At 41.0% G+C, this 23,791-nt stretch overlaps 2 protein-coding genes and 2 long non-coding RNA genes across 6 annotated transcripts in view; 2 read left to right on the top strand and 2 right to left on the bottom strand.

The window, feature by feature from the left end:
* The window catches only part of LOC111844380 (uncharacterized), a 560,559-nt gene that overhangs the window by 193,142 nt on the left and 343,626 nt on the right, over nucleotides 1–23,791 (bottom strand). The window lies entirely within an intron of this gene.
* LOC140588661 (uncharacterized) lies at nucleotides 545–3,121 on the top strand. Its single transcript, XR_011989810.1, has 4 exons — nucleotides 545–1,088; nucleotides 1,842–1,895; nucleotides 2,715–2,753; nucleotides 2,994–3,121. It is a non-coding gene; the product is annotated as an uncharacterized lncRNA (long non-coding RNA).
* Nucleotides 6,374–7,396, bottom strand: LOC140588657 (uncharacterized). Of its 2 annotated transcripts, XR_011989803.1 has the most exons (3): nucleotides 7,232–7,396; nucleotides 6,974–7,104; nucleotides 6,374–6,523 (listed from the first exon to the last, which is right to left on the bottom strand). It is a non-coding gene; the product is annotated as an uncharacterized lncRNA (long non-coding RNA). The 2 variants fall into 2 exon arrangements; XR_011989802.1 differs by having other exon boundaries at nucleotides 6,974–7,396.
* On the top strand, nucleotides 14,866–18,519 carry LOC140588642 (uncharacterized). Of its 2 annotated transcripts, XM_072710453.1 has the most exons (4): nucleotides 14,866–15,181; nucleotides 15,424–15,532; nucleotides 16,022–16,037; nucleotides 16,128–18,519. In XM_072710453.1, exons 1-4 carry the CDS (start codon nucleotides 15,047–15,049, stop codon nucleotides 17,866–17,868), a joined length of 2,001 nt encoding a protein of 666 aa, XP_072566554.1. In that variant the 5' UTR covers nucleotides 14,866–15,046; the 3' UTR covers nucleotides 17,869–18,519. The 2 variants fall into 2 exon arrangements, with proteins under 2 accessions (XP_072566554.1, XP_072566553.1); XM_072710452.1 differs by having other exon boundaries at nucleotides 16,022–18,519.

Below are 23,791 nucleotides of genomic sequence, written 5' to 3'. Positions count from 1 at the left end.
CATGTCACGCGCCAGCATCAGTGGTGCGCTCGGTTATTAATGGCATAGATTTGCCGCCATATTATTCAAACACACACAATATCTCCCAGGCCGGGGTGGCGAACCCCGGTCCTGGAGAGCTGCAGCCCTGAAGAGTTCAGCTCCAACCCTAATAAAAACTCACCTGCCTGGGGAGGTGGGGGCGGCGTGATATTAGGCAACCCAAGTTTTTCATCTGCGGCCAGATTCAAATTTATATATAGAAGACGTTTATCGATATCGACAGATATTTGTGGAATTTTTTTCGTGGTAATACCACCCAAATAAGACCTATCGAATCTAGATTTAAGTCGTTTTAAGACGCTAATTAGGAAAACCGTATTTACGACATTTAAAACTTTTAAGGACTTTTTTAGGTTGTAGACCTATAATATCCATGGAAAAAAAGATCAACAGTGTATCATGTAATCAAATCTGTAATTTGTTTAACTTACCAATGAAAACCGTCGACATGTCTTCTATTTCTCTCCATTGTCATATTATGGCCACATCTTGAGCACTTTACTCTCCTTGCTAGTAACTTTTTACTTTGAAGCCATTTAATGAGCTTGCGTTTCCTGTTAGGCGTGGGTTTCTGAATCGCGAAAAGCAGCAATTTTGAATGCAACATGACCAGAGAGCTATTGGTGCTAACTACAGTAATTAAACTCAGGTCAGGTGGCGCTAAAAACAACAGAGATTGCCCCGCCTATTTCCGGTGCGATAAGAACCTGCTTCAATCATGCACAAGGGCTTAAACATAATACACACATTAACCCAAGTAAAACTTTATGGTATTGCACCATCTTTGGATGTATATACAAACTGGGATAACTGTAAAGATATCCAAGACCCACCAGAGCTTCACGTAGGGTTTAGAAGTGGAATTACAGTAATAAAAATCCAAACTATGTCATTAGACCACGAGGACGATGGGGTGACGCCAACCGCACAATTAAGCATAGCTTCGCGCCAATCAACAAATTTGAGCAAGATGGATGAGAAGAGAAAGGCAACGCGTTGTGGGAGGAAAATTACCACACAGAGCAAGTACAGCTCACGTGAATATGGTATGTATTATAAAAATAAAAAATATGGTACGTATTTGTAACATGCATGTTGTTTGATGTACTTTTGCCGGGCTTGCAAACTTGAGTGGCCTGGCTTGAGTGAGATTTTGGTAAGTCATTGTCGCGTTTTCACAGACAAGGCCTAGTCTCACTTAAATGCATGTTTTAGCTGAAAACTGATCGCACTGACATATCTTAAAACATTGTTTTGCACACCAGTAACGTTAATGTTTTATTCTAAGGGACGTTTATAAAAGATAGGCTACTTGAAAATCTTAAATGAAATAAGGCCTAATCAATTCAAGCTTTATCTGTAAAACCATGCCATTTTTTATGTATTTAAATTAATCAAAATGCTTTATTATATGCTCTTTTATTCTCTACACAGTGAAAAAATAATATAGTATTCATTACAATAAACAATGCACCTCGTTTGTCTACAGTTTCTAATACAGACAGGCATTTTTAACTGTGCCAGCTCTCTACTTCAAAAGTCAGGGCACTGGTCAGGGGATTGGGCATTTTAAGGTATCAATGTTCTCAATCACAAAACCATTTCACTGCATGGAAATGTTTACTCCACAATGCAGTGTGAAAACATAGGGATTATTGATGTAAAATTGTTGTGAAGTTTAGTTGGGCAGCCTATTAATGTGAGACAAAGCCATATGTGTGAGTTGGAAACCCTGCTTATGTACATGTTTTCAGGTGTTTTTTTTTAAATACTGAACTATGCTTGCTTCCCCCCTATAGTTGTATCTGCACGCAAGAATGTTCAGACTGAAAGTACAGCTAACTCATCAGAAAGTAAGTAATTTAATATAATTACTGATACATCCATAAAGTTTCATTCATTGGTATTTGTCTCTCCTGAGATATTAAACAGTGTTTTGTCACTTAGCTTGAAAGCGCTGGGGTATAAAAAGTATTAAAGTTGACATTTAACATATTTTAGGGTCACTTAACTAGTTGCTTATTGGCATGCACTTGAATATTAGCCATTTATTAGACTAATTAAGCATATATTGTTGGCTTATCTACATAACCTTATGCTACATCCATAATCCTACCCAATACCTAAACTTAACAACTACCTTAACTACTAACTATTGATAAGAAGCCAATTAGGAATTTGAGGGAAAAGTTGTAATTAAGTTATAAAGTGTACTCAATTATTATAAAGTGTTGCCATATTAAAGTGTACTCAAGTGAAAGTATACGTACTGTGTACACATTTTCTAAATGAATTACATTTTGATTATATATTTTGGTTTTGCAAAAAAAAAAAAACTCATAGATGTGCTCTAATAACTTTGGTATATGTAGCTATTTTCCATTACAAATATCAACATGAATAGTATAAATATTATGTAAATACGCAGATCAGTTTGCATAAAGACAAAGTAAAATTTAGGACTTTTTTATCTTTACAATGAAAAAAATAAATTAATTAAATGACTGGTTATGAGGATTGAAAACGGTTGGCTTCTGACATAAGCCATTCTTCCCTATACAGAAATGAAGTTAATCGAAATGCCGGTTTCATGCCAACTTTTAAACTCTGCCTGTTTCTTTGTTCAAATGCTGTATTTTAAGTTGTTTTGTTGATGTTGTTGTTGGTTTCAGGACTTCAGCCTGCAATACAGCAAACCAGTGAAACAGGAGGTTTCTTTGTACCCTTTTCTACATTGCTATTTAAGAAATATGTAAACATTACAGAAAAAATGGGAAAAGAATTGCTGGATTGAAATGTTAATTTAGATATTTCATTTGGTTCACAGAAATGTGGCTGTTAATGTGTAGGGTGTAAATTATGTATTTTGACTTAGGCCTAATTGAAGTAGGCCACATTTTTCTTATTCTGCTTTCAGCCAAGTTGCATGTTTCTGATTTCTCTTTTATTAGGTGCACCCACTTTGCAGATTGCTCTTGACAAAGCAAAACTAACAATAGAGATGCAAAAGCAGAAGATTCTTCATCTTCAGGAAAAAGTTGACTCCCTGACAGATGACAAAAATTTTCTCAGAGCAAGATTGGAGGATGGTGAGTATTAAGGTCATGAATTTTAAGAACAATTCTGGCAGTCCGTAAGTTACAACTTGTAATTAGAAGTAATTTTATTTAAATAACTTATTCCTAAATTAAATGTGGTAAAGTCTTTACCTGTAGTTTTGTTCTACACTTATTTTAATTTGTTCTTTGTCATAGCACTTCTGAGGCATGAAGCCATAATGTCTCCTGGACAGGCACTGTCTGCATCTTCATCCAATACTGCTGCATCCAAGGAGAAGGTGTCCAGTGATGAATCTTCTGATTCCTCAGAATCTTCAGATTCATCAGATTCCGAACCAAGAACAAAGAAGAAGAAAAAGGATAAAAAACGAAGAAACAAGAAAAAATCCAAGAAACTGAGGGTTGATTTTAGAAGAGGTATGTTTATTCAATCCAAAATATTAAAAGGTATATTTCAACCAGAAGTGAAAATTAAGGTTTTAAAGGCGCAGTATGTAAGAAAAAAAAAATTAATTAATTAAAATAAAATATCCCAAAAACACTAGAGCAGTGATATATATGTGTGTGTGTGTGTGTGTGTGTGTGTGTGTATATATATATATGTATATGTGTGTATGTATGTATGTATGTATGTATGTATATATATATATATATATTTTGTTCAGATGACTACTTACTATCTCAAATGTTTCCAACTATTTGTAAATAACAAGAAAATAGTTGTCAGTGGCATCATATGCGCCTTAGTCGGTTTACGGCTTTTACGACTATAGAAACCATGACAACACTGGTAACTATGTTGCTTCAAGACTGCCGCTGCCTCCACTGTACAAAACGCTTACACTACGAGAGAAAGCGGTAGCTGTGCAGCAATTTTACAGCTTACTACCTCCCTTATGAAAGGGTTTTAATCTTTAACTCTTGGATTTTTTACAAGCAAAGTTTATGTAAGTACAGGGTTAGGGTTTTTGATAAGTTTATTGACACTTAGCCATAGACTTCAGACATGTTATGTAAATTAACACAGTATATGTTATAGATAATTATTAAAGTTTTTTGCAAATTATGTGGGTACGTTCAAATGTACTTTTACTATTATTGCTTTGAAAACGTAAACCTGCACAGCATTATCACACCATTGAATAACACAAATTCGGTAAGATCTATGACCCATTTATTATTCAACCTCACATTACTTCCAGCTAATTCATTATAATGAATGAAAACCATGCTCCTTCTCAGCGTCATCACGCTCCACCATTGTTGTTGTTGTTGTTTTCAATGTGCATCCTCTAGCAGCGAAAATGAATTGCTGTACCTTAAGGGTAATCTGCTAAACTATCTAGTTATTAGGGGTGAAGCTGTGTAGGCACATATTGTTTTTATTGTCAGCCTTTTATTCAAGTTTAATATCCAAATGTTAGTGAGAGGAAAAAAAAATAAAACTTTTAGATATCATAATGCATATGTGATAATACAAATTGAGCATGAACAATGTTTAGCTCCTTGGACAATATTTAATAAAGAACATACAAATTACCTTAACTGGAAGCGATGCAACCTGTTTTACAACAGAATTACGTTTGTTGTCATAACCACATTTTGGTTTTATAGTCTGTTCTTAAAGCAATAACACACATCAAAATTCTAATTCTCATTATTAAAATAATTCTCACCTTTGTTATCGAACTTGTACAACATTCTTCTTCCTTCTTTCCCCTCTAGTAAAAAACCCTGAAGACTCCATCAAACGCTACCACAAAGTGTTACACCTGGTAAATGGTGGCTTCACTAAAGCTGAAGCGTACAACAAAATTAATGTTGACAGAAACACAATTGTCATGCAAGCCCCCATTGCTGAGTTGGCAGTTGCAAATCCCGAAGAATACAAAGCAGTGAGAGCCACTTTTAAAATGGGAGAAAGCATCCAAAAATTTTCTGATGTCTGTCTTGCAAGGTGCCTGGCTCAGCCTAATGTAGACATGATAAAAAAATTGAAAGAGAGCAGTGCCCTTCTTGATATATCAAAGAAGTGAGGTATACTTGTTGCTTAAAGGGATAGTTCACCCAAAAATGAAAATTGTTATTTACTCACCCTCAAGTAGTTCCAAATCTGTATGAGATTTTTCTTCTGCTGAACACAAGGGAAGCTATTTGGACGAATGTTTGCAACCAAGCAGATCTTGGGCACCACTGACTGCCATAGTAGGAAAAAATGCTATGGTAATCAATGGGGGCCGAGATCTGCTTGGTTGCAAACATTCTTTTTCTTTCTTGTATTAATTCTGATATAATGACTTGTACAGTGCCAACCAATGTGACGTTTCTATAATAGTGTAGATATTTCACATGAGTGTTTGCAAGGTGTACAGTAGCCTGCCTTATATGAGAAAATGAAGCCAGACAACACGAAGATATAGTTCGATAGTGTTTCGTACGGTGGCCCTGAAGGGCAAAACGCAACGACATTTCAAAAAACACAACGACATCACAGAAAACACAACGACATTTCCAAAAACACAACGACATTTCCAAAAACACAACAACATTACAGAAAACACAACGACATTTCCAAAAACACAACGACATTTCCAAAAACACAACGACATTTCCAAAAACACAACGACATTACAGAAAACACAACGACATTACAGAAAACACAAAGACATTTCAAAAAACACAACGACATTACAGAAAACACAACGACATTACAGAAAACACAACGACATTTCAAAAAACACAACGACATTTCAGAAAACGGAAAGGGTAGGACCAAACTTCTTGTTCGTGATTGGACAGTATCCTTGGAGTGACATGGGTACTGTCCAATCACGAACACGAAGTGTGGTCCTACCCTTTTCCTGATTGCGATTGAAGAACTCAAACACGTCTTAGACAATTTGGACTGAAAAGACGGAGCGGGTACTCCTCAGAAACTGATATTAGAAGGGCTATTTTATCGGAGCTGCGTGGACCTGGACAGATGTTTGGATATAGAACTATGTGGATGACTTTAAAGATGAAACATGGTCTCTGTGTTAAGAGGGAAACTGTAATGCAGATGCTTCGTGAACTGAACCCACGTGGAACCTTTGCACGGATATGTAGATTTATTAGGCGCACGTACCATTCTATGGGCGCAAATTACTTATGGCACGTAGACGGTTATGATAAATTGAAACCGTTTGGTTTTGCTATATCTGGGTGTATAGATGGGTTCTCCTGCAGAATCATGTGGCTAAAATGTGGGCCAACGAACAACAACCCAGAAGTAATAAAAGACAACTTTATTAACTGTATTGCTTGTGTTGGCGTCATTCCCATGAGACTGCGAACAGACTGCGGAACAGAGAATGGGTCAATAGCTGCAATCCAGTGCACTCTTCGTCATCATCTTGAAGGCACATGACTCCAATATTTGTCTGTACAAAGAAAATCAGGTGTCAATCGGTACATAACTCATACATAAAATATTGTGCAGTGCTAATAACCTGAAGTGTACAATACTTACAGGGGCGGTTCTGGGGGGTGGGTTTGCAGGGGACTGAACCTGGTTCAGTCCCAATTTGACGGATCACCCCAATTAAATCATATGGACATCATGATAAAGCTATTCTCCTATCCATACTTATATTTTAACAAACATTATTGCTTTGTTGGTACTTAGGAAATGTGTAGATGAATCATTATTGTATTTATCCTTTGACTTTTTATTAACTGATATTATGAGGTGGCTATAGTATGGAAGGTGTTAGGGCTCAGTGAGAAACCAGTATCTATTTGTGTTCTATTTAATTGTATATAATGTGCATATAACAAGGGCATCTGCACGAATGTAAAATAACTACAGCTAATAGCGCTACGCTGCTTACCTGTACTTTTTTCTGCTCCTTCTTCTTAGTACTTTTCTTATGGCAAGAGAAATTTAGCCTCTCCTTCGACTTCATATTCCTGTACTCAAGGAAGGTTTTGAGGGATGGCATATTCAGAGCTGCTGCCGCAGCTACAGAGAAAAGAGTGTGTTGTATTTTTGCGATATACGTTTTATGAGGTTTAATTGAAGAAGAAGCAGCTTATCGGCGGAAACATAAATCTAAGTAAAAACCTATACAGTTTAACGTTTGATCGACCTGAAGTTGGGCCAGTGGTGTCCTCTTCATGTTCACTTTCCTTTAAGAAGGTCAGTGATTTCCCACACTCGTCGCAGAATCTTGGCAGTGACTGAAACCTCTTCCCACAATACGGACAAAACATAATCTGTTTATCTCCGCTAACACTTGCACAAAAACAAAGTACAAACAAGAAATGAACAGTCGTGAGTGACATGGGTAGGGTCCAATCACAATCAGGAAAAGGGTAGGACCACACTTCATGTTCGTGATTGGACAGTACCCATGTCACTCCAAGGATACTGTCCAATCACGAACAAGAAGTTTGGTCCTACCCTTTCCGTTTTCTGAAATGTCGTTGTGTTTTTGGAAATGTCGTTGTGTTTTGTGTTTTTTGAAATGTCGTTGTGTTTTTGAAAATGTCGTTGTGTTTTTTGAAATGTCGTTGTGTTTTCTGTCATGTCGTTGTGTTTTTTGAAATGTCGTTGTGTTTTGCCCTTCAGGGCCACCGTAGTTTCGATATGAGATCTACAAAAATACTTAAGAATACACTTTATTGGTGAAAGAAACATTTTTATTTATTGATTTATTACGATTTATTTTACTCATCCAGAACAGGCACCCACAAACTGTGACGTTCATGGTAGCTGGACGTCCAAATGCAAATTATACGCGACTAGAGAACGCTCAACAAATTATATATTTTCAATTTTTTTTTTTCAAAAAAACCAACAATGAAATAATTGTTAAACATTATCAACAAGGATTTCGGACAATCGTATTGTACTCTGTAATATGGATGACAAAATTGCACTGGCTGAACGCGCAGCTGCTGCGCCTTGCTGAGCTCCTCGAATACCCCTATGTTTACATCCAGCGTATACTCCACCCCTGCAGCCGACGGCAGATCGCGCTCCACGTCACGTCAGCTGCAGACACACCTCGAATGATAACGTCGTATGGGTTTCTTTCTATGCCACGTGATCTGTCTATGCGGCGTGCGTCTTTTGCGACACGTCTGTTTATAAACACGGAATCCGCTGTTTGTAAACGGTCCGCATTTTACCCTCACTCGTCTTTTTTTTGCACACTTTAAGTTTGTTTTATTTGGAGAGCATATTTCAATTTTAAATTTGATTCTTAATCTGTGCTGTTGATTTGAAAAGCCCGCAACTGTATAGCTTGTTAATAACCAATTCTGATTTTGGAAACCAACGCGCTACTCCAGTAGTCTTTTTTCTATATACCCTTTTACTCTCACTAAAGTAGTGAGATTGGGCAGTACTTTTACGCCGACTTCAGTTATTATAATATTGAAGTAACATTACTTTTACTCGAGTACCGAATTTGACTATTCTACTCACTTCTGCAAACATATAAGCATGTTTTCCGTAACAAAGTCTCCCGGTATAATGCGAAACTACCTATATAGCTACATTAGCAGTCACAGCTACGAAACCATCCCCCACAAACGCCTTACCGTGCCGCAAATGCCTTCTAATGTCAGTGACTAGAAAGTTGGTTCCCCAAACGGTATTGTCTTGCGTGGCAGCCATAATTCAACAACCGTATCAATTCAGCCGTAATTAAACCCACGACTGTAAAGTCTGGTCAACGCTGTCACTACCGAAAATGTTACACCTACCAAAAATGTAACTGGGGCGGTCCAAGATGGCGGCTTTCTAATGTGCGTTTTTTTCGAAGCTCCACAAAAAATCATTTGAAACTGCTTACAACAGCTACAAAGTGTCTCGATTTGTCTGATAATAGGCTATAACAATGTCGCAACGTGAAAAGAGGAAAGATCGTTTTGTTGATTCCGGCTCTGCTGTTGCCGAAATTCATTCTTACAGCAAATCCTCAGATTCTAGGCAGTCTCAGGAGGAAGAGAACTTTTCGCTGGTCCCCCTTGCCTGAAACACCGAGTAAATCTCCGGCTCCCAAGAAAGGGAAATCTGATCATTCTAATGACATCGTCTCACAGCTATCAACGCTTATTAACAACCGCGCCGATAACATTGAAAAGTTGGTGAGTGCTAATACACTAAAGATAGAAGCTCTTAAAAAGACTATAGACTTTGTCTCCGAAGAAATAAAAGATGTTAAAGCACGAGTTAATGATGTTGATTCCAGGCTGACATCAGAGGAAAAGCGGGTGGACACGTGCGAAGCTCGTATTGCAGAATTAGAACGATACTCTCGCAGATTTAATTTGCGACTGCTGGGCTTAGCTGAGAAAGAAAATGAAGAAGCTATAACTGAAATTCTTCATATCTGTGGCCTGATTTATCCAGAAGGAAAGAACAAACTTGCTGACACCATTGGTATGATCCATAGGGTGGGGAAAAGAGAGCGGGATAAAACTAATCCTCGTGTTGTGATCGTGCAGTTCTCCTCACGTATTATGAGAGATGCTGTGTGGAAGGCAGCTAAGGGGTCCAAGGTTCTGAAGGAAAAGAACTTGCGTTTCACAGAGGATTTCACTTCGGCCGACAGGGAAAAGAGACGACGACTCTGGCCTGCGGTCAGGGAGGCACGAGCAGCAGGGAAGTCGGCATACTACGTTGGTGCCCGTGCCTTTATTGAAGGCGTGGAAGTTATTCTGCCACCTGTGAGATAAACTTCATTCTTAATGCATTCCTCTCGGTTTTTGGGACATTTCAAGATTGTCTGCCTTAATGTAGCTAATTGAAATGCGCACATTTGTCCACAGGTTAAAGATTTATTTACTAACTCTTATATAGCCTTTACCTATCAGCTCGCTGTTAGGTTGTCATGCTTACTGCGGAGCTTTGCTTCAGATTAAGGTTCTCATCTTTATTTCTTAATACTGAAATTCACTGTAATATCTGTTAATGTCATTATCTTTAATTTCCGTTAATGTCAGGGGCTTAAGAAATTCTTTGAAGCGCAAAGCAGTTTTTTTGTTTATTAGAAGATTTAATAGTGATTTCTGTTTTTTACAAGAGTCTCACTCGACCAGTGAGGATGTTTCATTTTGGAGGTCTCAATGGGGGAAAGATATCTGGGCAGCTCATGGGTGTAGAAAGTCAGCTGGTGTTACTATATTGAAAGACAATTTTGCTGGTGACATTGTTTACTCTTATAATGATCCACATGGTCACTTTATTTTAATGGTGCTATCTTTTAGCCAGATTACCATGATTATATTGAACATTTATGGCTATAATGCTTATAAGGATAATGACATTTTATTTGATGCAATAGGAGAAAAGCTGTTATTTTATTTGAGCAAATTTCCCGACTCTCTTTTAGTTGTGGGTGGAGATTTCAATATAGTGTTGGATAATAGTTTGGACAGGTTTCCGCCAAAGAAAAGTAAACCACATAACACTGCCCTGGTGGAATTTATGGAGAAATTTAATATTGTAGATGTCTGGAGGCTAAAGTCTCCTGGATCCAAAATTTATACATGGAGCTCGAATGACTTTTCTAAGCGATCCCGTATTGATTATTGGCTTGTCTCTCAAAGTATTATTACAAGTGATATACAGATAGATTTTCATCCTTGCCCATTGACAGATCACAAGGTTACCACTATCAAGATCAAGTTTTGCCCTGTTTTCAATATTCCCAGAGCTATGTGCTGGAAGTTAAACAACACTCTTCTTTTACACAGTGAAGTTAAAGCTTATGTCCCTTTTTTGATTAATTCTTACTGGAAGAAAGCTTGTGACCAAAACTCATTTGGTCTTCAGTGGGAGCTGCTTAAGTATGAAATTGGTAAGTATCTAAGATCTTATGGTAGTAGATATGCAAAGTTGAGAAAATTTGAAGAGGACTGCATTATGCATAAAATATCATCTCTGTCATGCAAAGGTGCTGATACTCTTTCTGCAGAGGAATTGTTACTGCTAAGTGAATGCCAGAATAAATTAGATAACATATACAAAATGAAAGCACAAGGGGCCTTTGTAAGATCGAGGAGGAAGTGGATGGAGAAGGGGGAGCAGAATTCATCATATTTTTTTAATCTCAACAGAAACAAAATTAGAAACTCAACTATGAACACACTATGTATTGATGGTAGTTTGACTGATGATCCTGTTACAATAGCATACTTTTGCTCAAAGTTTTATAGTAATCTCTATAAATCAAATTATTCAGAAGAGGCAGCTCTTAACTTCTTGAATTCAGTTCAGAATTGTAATGTTGTGTCTCAGGGAGATAAATCTGAATGTGAAAGTGATCTTAGGGAGGCAGAGGTACTTGATGCTATATTAACGCTTAAAAATAATAAATCCCCAGGGCCAGATGGATTAACTGCAGAACTTTATCAGACCTTCTCAAAAGAACTAGCCCCTTTTTTACTTAGTGTTTTTAATGAAAGTATTGAGACGGGAGGTCTTCCCCCCACCTTGACACAAGGACTTATAACTCTTATCCCAAAACCAAAAAAAGATTTGAACTGTATTGAGAACTTTTTTTTTTTAATGCTTTATTTTGAACTTCAAACATGTGATACAGCAGAATAGATCAGCACACAATAATAACAGTAATAATAACTTTCAGAAGTAAAAGGAAACAGCAAAGAAACAAAATAAATAAAAAATAATAATGATGTAGGGACTTAAATTACAATAAATTAAATTTAGTGCAGATATTGATGGTCTTTATAGCTTTGGAATTATTACAATAAGAAATAGTTTGGAGGTATTGTTGAAATTCGTTTTCAAAGATAATAAACATAGGTGTTCTGTTGCAATACTTGCTCTTATGTATATGAAATTTTGCTAGGATAATAAGAAGATTTATAAGATAGTATTCTTCCTGTTTAGAATGACAGATATTGTAAAATCCAAACAACACATCCTTAAATGAGAGAGAAAAATTTTCACATATACATCGGCATACAAACTGAGATAAGTCTTTCCAAAACATAGTGACAAAAGGGCAGTTCCAGAACAGATGTAAAACTGTTTCAACATGGACATTACAAAAAGAACAATTTGTCTGAATATCCTTCTTCAACTTCTGCAAATAAAAATTTGTCGGGTAACACGTACCTGTGTAGCAATTTATAACAGACATCTCTACATTTATTTGAAACTACATATTTGGATGACAAAGACCAAACTTTTTTCCACAAAATATTTGGAACAAATCGCCCCCAATATGAAATGGCTTTTGGTATAGTGACTATGTTTTCTTGAGCCAAAGATCTAATTCTCTTGTTACGAGCTGATGGACTGGACGAAAAACAAATTTTCCCTACCCTGGTGTCATATAGGTTCCAGGTACAGGGTGCTAAATCTCTAGCCACACCTTTAAACAGCATAATAACCCACTTGGGAATCGCATCCATTACAACAGCAAATTCACTAGGAGTAACAGGGATTGCATGGCAGGACAAAAATTCACTATATGTCATAAGGAAACCATCAGAATTAAATAATTGCTTCACCAAAATAATGTTATTGTTAAACCAGTTATAGAAAAATAAAGATTTGTTTTTAAATAATATGTCACGATTATTCCAGATGAAATACTTGTGTGGAGAGAAATTATGTTTAAAGAGAAGAGACCAAGCCAATAACATCTGTTTGTGAAAGTTCCCCAGTTTCAGAGGTAATTTATCGATTTTGTAATTGGACAAAAGTAAGAACTGTAAGCCTCCCAATTTAGAAAAAACGTGGTTCGGAATAAAGTTCCAAATAGATTCTGGGTTAGCCAGAAAACGTCTAATCCAATTGACTTTAAAGGTATTGTTAAGGGAAGAAAAGTCTAAAAAAATAAGTCCACCATTTTCGACAGTAGTCATAATTACAGAGTTTTTAACATAATGGGTTTTGTTTTTCCAGATTAACTTACAGAGTGATGCATCGACATATAAAGACAGTGCAGCATAAGTGAGTCTGGAGATCCCTTCAGCTTTAGCTAATAAAGTTCTGCCCCTCAAAGATAAGTCTCTCTGGAACTACATGTTAAAAGTGTTTTGGATTTTATCAGTTATTGGGTTAAAATTGATCTGAGATCTAACATTAATGTCTTTGGTTATTGTAATACCTAAATAAGATAACTGGGATTTAACTGGAATTGCATATAAACAGGTAAATTCGTGTAACATTTTCGGTAGCGATAACTGCCGCAGCCTGACGGAATAAAGGCGACGCTTCCCCATCCTTTCAATGTACTAGCTCCGCACGCCGCGTCCTGATTGGAGGGCAGTGTAGACGCGCACCCCCCTGTCTGGATTACCGAATTTTAAATGCCATATAAATTAGTGATGGGAAGTTCGGCTCAATTAACTGATCCGATTCTTTCGAACTGTCCGCAAAAAAAAGACGAGAAAAAAAAGTGAATCATAGAATCGGTTTTAGAATCGATTCATCACAACGGACAGTTGGAAAGAATCGGACCAGTTAATCAAGCCGAACTTCCCATCACTTATACAGCTCAATAGTGACGTACACGGAAAACCAGTGTGCGCATGCGTCCGCAGATCGGGCAGCCACACTGCCCTCCAATCAGGACGCGGTGCGCGGCGCGAGTGAAGTCAAAAGGTTGTGTAGGCGCCGCCATTATTCGATCAGTCTGCAGCGGTTAGTAGACATTACAATCGTGGATTTAATTACGACTGAAAGCAACGCAGGACAACGCCGATAATGAAACCACTTTATAGTCACTAACAGGAGGAGGCATTTGTAAGGCGTTTGTGGGGAATGGGTTTGTATCTGTGACTGCAAATGTAGCTAGCTAGTTTCGTATTCTACCGGAGTCCTTTAGTTACGGAAAACATGCTTGTATGTTTGCAGAAGTGATAAAGTAGTCAGATTCTATACTCGATTAAAAGTAATTTTACTTAAATATTATTACAAATGTAGTCGGCGTAAAAGTACTCAACAATCTCGCTACTTGCGTGAGAGTAAAAGAGTATCCAGAAAAGAAGACTACTGGAGTTGCGAGAACGCGGTGAAGTTGGTTTTATCTTCGATATTCGCTACATTTACTGACATCTAAACTGCAATATCTTCGGGATCATGACGGCAATTCTTTTCAGATTAGGCTCCACATGTGAAGTTCAACAAGGAAAATATTTCACACTTTTAGTTGGCTCCACATTCTCCACCAATGTGAATTAAAAATACAAAGCAATTCGAGAATATCCTTCTGCTCACACAAAACTGCTGGAAAATTTAGGGGCCGTCTTGAAAGTGCAATGCCAATCAGCATAACACCACTTGTACAGTATGTGTCCTATAACCGTCTATCAGTATTGCTGTTGGATAAATTGTAATACCTCATTCATTTTTAAGCCAATCAACATCAAACCAAATTCAGTGTGTTCCTCTAGCCCTCATCTTTCACACCCTTTTAGGAAAGTTTCACACAACTATTTTGCTGAACAACATTTGTATGTGTCCATATAAATGTGTATGATATTATGAAATATAGGTGCTTTGTATTAAATAACTACAGAAAATATTGCTTATTCTTTATTTCTAAGGAAAGTAAAACTGAATGAGTAAATGAATATTCATACACATTACAGTCTCAGAAGCTGCAATATGCCTAACATAGACATGACTACAGGGGGAACAGTCGTGGTATATCCACCCCTGATATCCATGAGTTCGACTGAACTGTAAGTCAGGTGCTTGTTTAGTCTGTGTGTATGAGAATGTGTGTCTGTCTTAGTGTGTGTGTGACATGACACACAAAATGTTATTAATGTTTATGGCTGCTGTCAAGTGTCATTTGTTTTAAGAAGTATAAGGTGACTTTATTAGGTGGGGTTAAGGGTTATGGTGCATTGCAACACACTGATTAACTGGCACAGTCTCACTGAATTTGATTTCATTTTGGTTTCAGCAGATGCCTTCCTGCAGTAAAACCAGCTGCTGTACAAACCAGAAACCTTCCCAGCAGGGTGTCGGAGAGGTTAAAAAAGAGGAGAAGGAATACCTGATATCTGAGGCTGAAGGGACTGCGAACGAGAGCACCTACAAGGTAAAATTAAGCGTATGTGGGTCTCTTCACAAATGTCACTTGTCCATTCTGAGGTGGTTTAATTTGTGTATGTTAATTTCAAAAGTGGCCAACGGTAGGTCACACCAGACATAATTTCAGTTTAATGTCTAACCTTTAAGTAATTTTGCTTTCTGCTGTTCTGTTTGTCTAAGCCAGTAGAACTACTTGTATAATTTTATGAGATGAACGGCTTATTCTGCCTTGTTTGTGTTTTGTGACAGAATGTGAAGGGCGCAGTGGTTCAGGATGTGACTGAGGAGGAGCTGACTGGTTCTCTGCTGTTAGTCACTGATAGCAGGGGCAAACAGTGTGTGAAACCTCCAAACCCAGGTGATTTTAGCTACTAACGCAGGAGTGCCCAACTCCAGTCCTGGAGAGCCAGAGCCCTGCACATTTTTGGGGTTCCCCTCATTTAACACATCTGATTCAACTCCTTGTGCTACTTACCACGCAGCTCTTGAGCTGAGTCATTTATGGTGGAACATGGAAAGAACTAAGCTACACAGAGCTCCAGCCCTCCAGGACTGGAGTTGGGCACCCCTGTACTAACGTATACCATCAAACCTGCAATTGTTTTGGTACATTTGGAGGTAATACTATGTGCTTCAGGTTGCCATTTCAAACTAGCAGTGTTGTTACTCTGTGCAGTTCAGGCATGGCAGAGATTGCAGCATCAACAGCACACTGTGAACATGGACTGCTTATGTAGTAATGAAGGCTCTTTGGAAGATGTCTGTGTTTCTTATTCGCTTTTTCCTGACTTTGTATTAACCCTGTCCCATCTCAGTACTGAATGACTTGTCTCTATCTTGCCCCCAGCAAGGAGAGCGGGTGAATCCTCCCAAATCATCGCTTGTTTTCAGGGTCCATTCTATACCACAGACGTTGGTCTGGACCGATATATCAAAAAATCTCACCCTAAGGAGTATGTCATTGAACTGAGGCCTGGATCAGTAAACACAGCTGAGCATTCACCAGTGTCTGCTGGCCCCAGTGCCGCTCAGCTCAGTACAGACACACTCAATACCCTGGAAGAAGCAAGCACAGACACACTGAGGGTTCGACGGGTTTCCCAGAGTGAGAAGATATATAAGCCGAGTATAAGCCGAGGCTGTAAAATAAACAGGCAGACTTGCACGGAGAAGTCATCCCATCGGTGTTCTGAGTGTGGGAAGAGCTTTAGTGAGTTAGGAAACCTCAAGAGACACCAACGTATTCACACAGGGGAGAGGCCCTACCAGTGCTCCCAGTGTGGGAAGAGCTTTAGTGATTCAGGAAGCCTCAAGGGACACCAACGAATTCACACAGGGGAGAGGCCCTACCAGTGCTCCCATTGTGGGAAGAGCTTTAGTGGTTCAGGACACCTCAAGAGACACCAACGTATTCACACAGGGGAGAGGCCCTACCAGTGCTCCCAGTGTGGGAAGAGCTTTAGTGATTCAGGAATCCTCAAGCAACATCAACTGATTCACACAGGGGAGAGGCCCTACCAGTGCTCCCAGTGTGGGAAGAGCTTTAGTCATTCAGGAAGCCTCAAGGGACACCAACGAATTCACACAGGGGAGAGGCCCTACCAGTGCTCCCATTGTGGGAAGAGCTTTAGTGGTTCAGGACACCTCAAGAGACACCAACGTATTCACACAGGGGAGAGGCCCTACCAGTGCTCCCAGTGTGGGAAGAGCTTTAGTGATTCAGGAATCCTCAAGAAACATCAACTGATTCACACAGGGGAGAGGCCCTACCAGTGCTCCCAGTGTGGGAAGAGCTTTAGTCTGTTAGGAAACCTCAAGACACACCAACAAATTCACACAGGGGAGAGGCCCTACCAGTGCTCCCAGTGTGGGAAGAGCTTTAGTGATTCAGGACGCCTCAAGGGACACCAACGAATTCACACAGGGGAGAGGCCCTACCAGTGCTCCCAGTGTGGGAAGAGCTTTAGTGAGTCAAGAAGCCTCAAGAAACATCAACTGATTCACACAGGGGAGAGGCCCTACCAGTGCTCCCAGTGTTGGAAGGGCTTCAGCCGTTTAGGAGACCTAAAGAGACACCAACAAATTCACACAGGGGAGTGGCCCTACCATTGCTCCCAGTGTGGAAAGGGCTTCAGCCATTTAGGAAACCTAAAGACACACCAGCGGATTCACACAGGGGAGAGGCCCTACCAGTGCTCCCAGTGTGGGAAGAGCTTTAGTGATTCAGGAAGCCTCAAGGGACACCAACGAATTCACACAGGGGAGATGCCATACCAGTGCTCCCAGTGTGAGAAGAGCTTTCGTGATGCAGGACACCTCAAGAGACACCAACGTATTCACACAGGGGAGAGGCCCTACCAGTGCTCCCAGTGTGGGAAGAGCTTTATTGAGTCTGGAAGCCTCAAGCAACATCAACTGATTCACACAGGGGAGAGGCCCTACCAGTGCTCCCAGTGTTGGAAGGGCTTCAGCCGTTTTGGAGACCTAAAGAGACACCAACAAATTCACACAGGGGAATGGCCCTACCAGTGCTCCCAGTGTGGGAAGGGCTTCAGCCATTTAGGAAGCCTAAAGACACACCAGCGGATTCACACAGGGGAGAGGCCCTACCAGTGCTCCCAGTGTGAGAAGAGCTTCAGCCGTTTAGGAGACCTAAAGAGACACGAGCAGATTCACACAGGGAAAGTCATATGATCACTCTGCCATGGAATTTGCACTGACAAATATCTGGATCTGCAGAACCAGTCCTTTCTTTTTGCCATTTCTCAAGCCTTTTTGAAAGCAGTTATGCTTGTACTTATTTACAAGTTAAACCATTAAATATTACAATATGTGTCATTCTGGCGAACTTTCAGAATAAAAAAAATATTACGGTGAAATTTGGGTCTGTTGTGTAGAGCAGTACCTTGCCTTTTTAGGTGTATTAATAGTTTACCATTTGTTGGTCTGATTTATCTAATTTTCTCCAAATAGGCAGCCAAAAATCGTTATCAAAAATACATAAGCTGTTTTGAATCTCACAATTTGTTTCACAAGATGTATATTTTTGCTTTGTCATTTTCTGTTTTGTCTTCATCTTAGTTGGCCTTAATTTTTTTCAAGATAGTTGCACTGGATGTCATGAAATACTTGTGTATTACAGAAATAAATGGTAAAACCGTTCACCCTAGACTATGATATTGATAGTTTAGACAATTAAGTTGAATAATTTGAGTGTGTGTTTTTCTCTTTTTTTAGAATACAAATGAATATAGTTTGGTAATGAGTTTGTGACAATGACCAATGTCTGTCCTTTGTTAATTCTGCATAAATTTATCATATAAATATTTGTGCATTTTTGTTAAAGACAGTGTTTGGCTCAGTGGCCTTTGCCAGAAGTGGCCAATCGTATCCACAAAGGGCTGGTGTGTATGCAGGTTTTTGGGATAACCTTTAGGTCAGCTGTTCAAACCCAGGTGTGTTAACTCATTTTTTAAAAACAATTCCCAGTGCTATATATTTAAAAGGCCTATAGTTATTACAAAAGTATTCCCGGTCTCTTCTGATATTTTGAATTCACATTAGTTGTTAGTGGTTTTCTGTTATTTTGGTAAATATGTGATTGAGCAGTAGTGATACTGAGCTAAAGTAATCATAAATCTACCTTCCTCTTAGTATATGAGAAAATCTGGAATTATAATGCAAGGTCATTCTACTGCACCGGTGACTAAAGACAGGAGACTAACACAGGGCACAGACATCTCAGGAGGCTGACAGAAGGCACAGACATCTCAGGAAAGTGACACAGGGCACAGACATGTGAAGAGACTGTTAATGTAAAAAAATGTTTTATGAACTTTTTATGAAAGTGAAACTCCATATTTAGATAATGACAATACAAATGGCGTACAGAAGTGAATGGTTAGTCGTACTAAAGGCAACACTTTCCTCTTCATAGCTTACACAACCGATCTGAATTCAGTTCTCTTCAGGAGGCCCAGCACCGTAAGGTAGTGATTAGCGTAATTCCTACAGTTTCATTCAACATGAATGCTGAATTATTATTAGGGGATGGTGCGGTGGTTAGCAATGTTGCCTCACACTTCTAGGGCCAGGGTCGTCTGGGGATTCCTCCAGGTACTCCAGTTATCCCCGCAGTCCATATTGAAGGTCCCAAATTGCCTGTAGATGTGCGCATATGAGTGAATGGTGTGTGAGTGTGCCATGCGATGGGTTGGAACCTCATCCTGGATTATTCCCTGCCTTGCGCCTGTAGTCTCCAGGATATGACAATCAGTTTCAGAAGATGGGTGGATACTATTATTGAAAAGGGAACTTTGAAATATTTCTATTATATTTGAAAGTTATATCGAAAATATGCTGCCTGATTCAAATGTTCAGATTGTGGTGAAGTAGAATGGGGAAGGGGGTCAGAAATATAAACAACCCAATTTGACTTTGTCCCCCCGGGAACTCCCACCTACTGACCTACTCGCCATTAACTTAACCTACCAAAGCACAGATTCAACTGCCAAAGAAGGGCAGAGTCGTGTCTTCAAGTACCAAAATAAAAGTAGTTTTCCCTGAGTCACGTGTAATGTTGTTCAAGATACTGGAACAGGCAGGTCAGGCGGATCAGGAACAGTGAGGGGCAGAGCACCGACCGCCAGTGCAGGAACCGTGGGGGGGCGGAGCATCGTCCACCTGCGCAGGAATCTCTGGTTGTTTGGGAATCATGGAGGTCAGAGCAGGGGTTTGCGCCTTGGCAGTGGTTGTCGCCCGTTTAGGGATCCTGGGGACCCTAAACCCCGGGCTCTGTGGTGCCCAGGGGTGCCGTTGCTCTGGGCCCCAGTCTGGATGGGCCTGGGTCCCCTGCCCTGGGTGGATTTTGGGGAACGGGGGTGCTTATGGGGTAGCTGGCTCCAGAGGGGGGGTACTTTGCCCCCCCCCCCCGATCCTTCCCTCCTCCCGCTCCATCACACCAACACACATGAAGGGCTTTGAGGTGCAGGTGCATCGCTGAGATGCAGGGGAGGTATTCCTCCTCTGTCCCCCCGTGACCACCTGTGTCTCAATCATACATCACAACTTAGACACTCTCATTACTTACTCTCTCATGACACATACATTTAGGGCCTTGGAGGTGGGCACACAAAATGGCATCCGGAGGGCGGTCTGTTTACTCAGCCTTACCTCTGGTACCAGTGCCCACTTCTCAATTTCAAGTCGCACATAGACATTGAGGGTTCTGGGGAGGGGCCGAGCTGACACCAGCTGCTGATTGGCAGAGGGTGGTTAGCACCATGCCCTTCCCCTGTTTTAAAGCACTTTAGAACAACACGCACCAACACCACATCTGAGCGGGTGAAGGGAAGCATGGGGTCTTTTCACACCCTCGTACTCTGTTCACCATCTGGAGCCGGGGGCTGAGAAGACAAGCTGGCCGTCCGGTCGGGGTCTGGGCTGGTGGGCTTCTTGGCTGCTGCGGGGTCCGGGGTGGTCTCGGAGTATAAAGTATATATGGGGAGTATGAGTGTGTGTACGCCGTTCATTTCTGTGTGTCTCCATGTTGGGCGAATGGGTGAATATTTGTTTATGTGTGCATGAGGGTGGGAACATATGCTTGTGTATGTGTGCGCCTGTTTGTCTAAACGTATGTGTCAGGTTGGGTCTTACACTCCACCTGGAATAACATCTATTCCCCCCCGCCACACACTCTGTCGGTGGATGGGGCCTCCGGCTGCTGATGCATTGGTGGTTCTCGATGTCCGGGGTTGGATGCTCTGGTGTGTGCTGGCTCACTCCCGGCAGTTGCCTGACGGGGCCTGGCCCTCCCGGCTCTGTCGGGCCCCTGCTGGGGGGTGGGGGGGCCCTTGGATCTCTGGACCCGGGGTCCGGTCTGCCCTGGTGTGGCCGGCCGCCGGCGGAGCCTGCGATGTGGCTGCCGGATGGCCCCCCTCCGGAATGCTCCTCTGCCATTTTCTGGGTGGGGGCTGCAATTGTCCCTGCGGTGGTCCTCCTGGGGTTCCCGTGCCCTGGGGGGCCTCGATGTCTGGGGCCCGGGTCTCCTCCATGTCGGCTTCATGTCCTGGGGGGTCGGGGCTGTGGCTCCCCACAAACACTACTAGACATTTACATGGAGAAACCTTATGCGCACTGACACACAGGTGTGCACACAGGTGCTCACAAACACACACTGTCTTGATCGGCTGTTGCTTCTGGACATGTGTTGTAATGTTGGTTGTGAGTGCTGTTAAATGCAACAACATTTAACGTTTAATGTTCGTTGTGATTTATACAGATGTTGGTTGTTGTTCTTCTCTCTTCAGCAGACATGGAAGCAGATTATGTTCTTTTTCTCCTCTCTCTCCCTCTCTCTTTGTTCCCCGTCTTCTCCTCCCCCCCCCCCCCTCTCCTCTTGAGGAATTAAATAAAAAATAAATAAATAGAAATAAAGCAGTCCTCCGCAGAGGGGGGATGGTGGGGGGGAAAAAAAAAAAGGGATCCTGGGGACCCGCGGGATGGCGTCCCTAACGACCTGGCCCCTTTAAGAGCAAGGCGCATCCCTGCAAAGGGGTGAGCTGCTGGCGCTGGCAGTGAAGGAGTGGGCAGGTGCGCTGCACAGTGCTTGAAGGGAGAGGCGTTCAATTGCTCTCGCGTGCCATCAAACACCTAAATTGCCATTTAGGAGAGCGAAAAATCACGCACGCCAAAAAATAAAACATTTAAAAATCGCGCATCTCGGTGTTTCCGCAAAGATGATGGGGAATTCCCCTCCTCACGCAACCCAGTTCATTAATATTCAGTGAAATTGTAACAGCTACAACAATTGGTCTATCGCCATTATGAATACACAATTGACCAATGAGAAACCGGGTTTCATGTATCACTAGGCAGCACGGATAACAATGGCAAAGAACGAGTGCCGGGGAAACAAGATTATGTACGCAACATTTTTGAAGTGGTGTGTGGAAGCCCGAGGCATGGCGCCGCGGATCGAGAGGGAGAATGGAAAGGAAATGGTCGTGGAGGTAATTCAAGCTTATTTATCCGTTCACACACCTTATATTAGATACGCAAATCGGCTGTATTTGGACAGTTGCATGTCATAATCATATTCAGTTCATTGCCCACGGGGCCCCGGCCCGATCCCATTTTTCAACCTCCGTTTTCCCAGCTGAAAATATCATGAATTCAAGCGATATCCAATGATTTAGGCCATCAGTGGAAAAAAAACAGCTCCACTAGGCCAACTTAGGAGAGCTATTTTTCACTCCCCTGGCTTTTTTTCCCTTCAAGCACTGGCTGCACTCCTAGGCTGCATTGATGCGGGCTTCAGGCACCGAATGGTGACGCCAGGGGTGAACACCGCCAGGTCCAGAAACGGGAGGGGCGTCTCCCGACACATGGCAGGGGAAGCAGCAGAGACCAGGACAGCCCCCAGGAAGATTCCTGGTGCGTCCTCCGGTTTGCGAATATTTCACAGTTTTTTCTTTCTCCCTGTCTTCGGTGAAACCCTTCGGAGTCCACCTGCCGCATCATCGCTACCGCCACCTTCTCTCTAAGCTGCCTGAGGTTGTCACGCACTTCCTCCGCTAAGTGCGCGTCTCCGGGCAGGGACATCTCCTCCAGTATGTCCTTGCTTCAGTTGGCTAAAGCCCAAGCTGCTGGATCTTCCCGGACTTCGGGCTGACGTAGCCAGTATAAAACCTAGTTGGTGAGGTCGAGGTATTCAGCCTCACCAATCCGAGGTGTCTTCTTGTTGAGTAAGGTCATTTTGTTATGACCGTGTGCAGGGTCAACCAAGATGACCCACGTGTAAACACTCTGGAGAGAGTAGGCTAATTACTGCCCCCACAGGTAAATATACGAAACTACAGATTGGGCATCAAGCTGGTGTTAAATAGCATCAAGCGAACACCAGTGCAATCAATCGCAGATACAAAACGCAGGAAAAACACATATGGTGTTCAGAGGGCGTTCATTTTGAACGTCCGTTTGGACGAGGCCTAAGTGAGACCAGTGTTGGGTGTAACGCGTTACTGTAATTAAACTACTTTTCCACTGAAAAAGTAGAGTAACTGATTACTGTTCATTTTTAGGTATTTTAATTACAGTTACTCATAATGTACTTGCGTTAAATTGTAAAATAATTAAACTTGCTGAATATCATTATTTAATTTTATTAATTTATCTTTTAAAGGTAAAAGTAAACTGCCGCTTTCAAATCGTTGTAGTGCAGGTGCACGTGATTTCGCGCCAGTTTGCTGCATAGTCATATTCTAAAACAGAAGATATCGGACTCGGCTGAAGCGAGTGGCTGTTTTACGAAATGGAAACATGTCATGTTTAACATTTCTTAAGTTAAGCTTTTTTGTTATTCAGATATGTTGCAGAATAATATTTTTTGTTATTCAGGAATTGTGTTTCTGTCACGATCGCGGGGAAAGACGAGGCAGGAAGGCGAAAATCCACATACAAAAGGGTTTATTACTGTGACCAGGACAAACAGTGACGCACATTAACCCTTGGGAGTCTGAAGGTGTTTTGGAGCCCTGAAGAGATTCTGACATGTCCTGACATTTGTGTATTTTTCAGTTACTTATAAACATATAAATGTCTAAAGTCTGATAACATT

This window comes from Paramormyrops kingsleyae, chromosome 4 (assembly GCF_048594095.1).
Source record: "Paramormyrops kingsleyae isolate MSU_618 chromosome 4, PKINGS_0.4, whole genome shotgun sequence".
NCBI classification, from domain to species: Eukaryota; Metazoa; Chordata; class Actinopteri; order Osteoglossiformes; family Mormyridae; genus Paramormyrops; species Paramormyrops kingsleyae.
Note: the sequence above shows the minus strand (reverse complement) of the source record. Positions and strands in the feature narration are given on the sequence as shown.

Bases quoted from the DNA above. Each gene is read 5' to 3' on its own strand.
- LOC140588642 (XM_072710452.1), top strand. From the start codon at position 15,047: ATGCCTTCCTGCAGTAAAACCAGCTGCTGTACAAACCAGAAACCTTCC. The intron at 15,182-15,423 runs GTAAAATTAAGC...GTTTTGTGACAG, and splicing joins CGAACGAGAGCACCTACAAG to AATGTGAAGGGCGCAGTGGT. The intron at 15,533-16,021 runs GTGATTTTAGCT...TCTTGCCCCCAG, and splicing joins TGTGAAACCTCCAAACCCAG to CAAGGAGAGCGGGTGAATCC.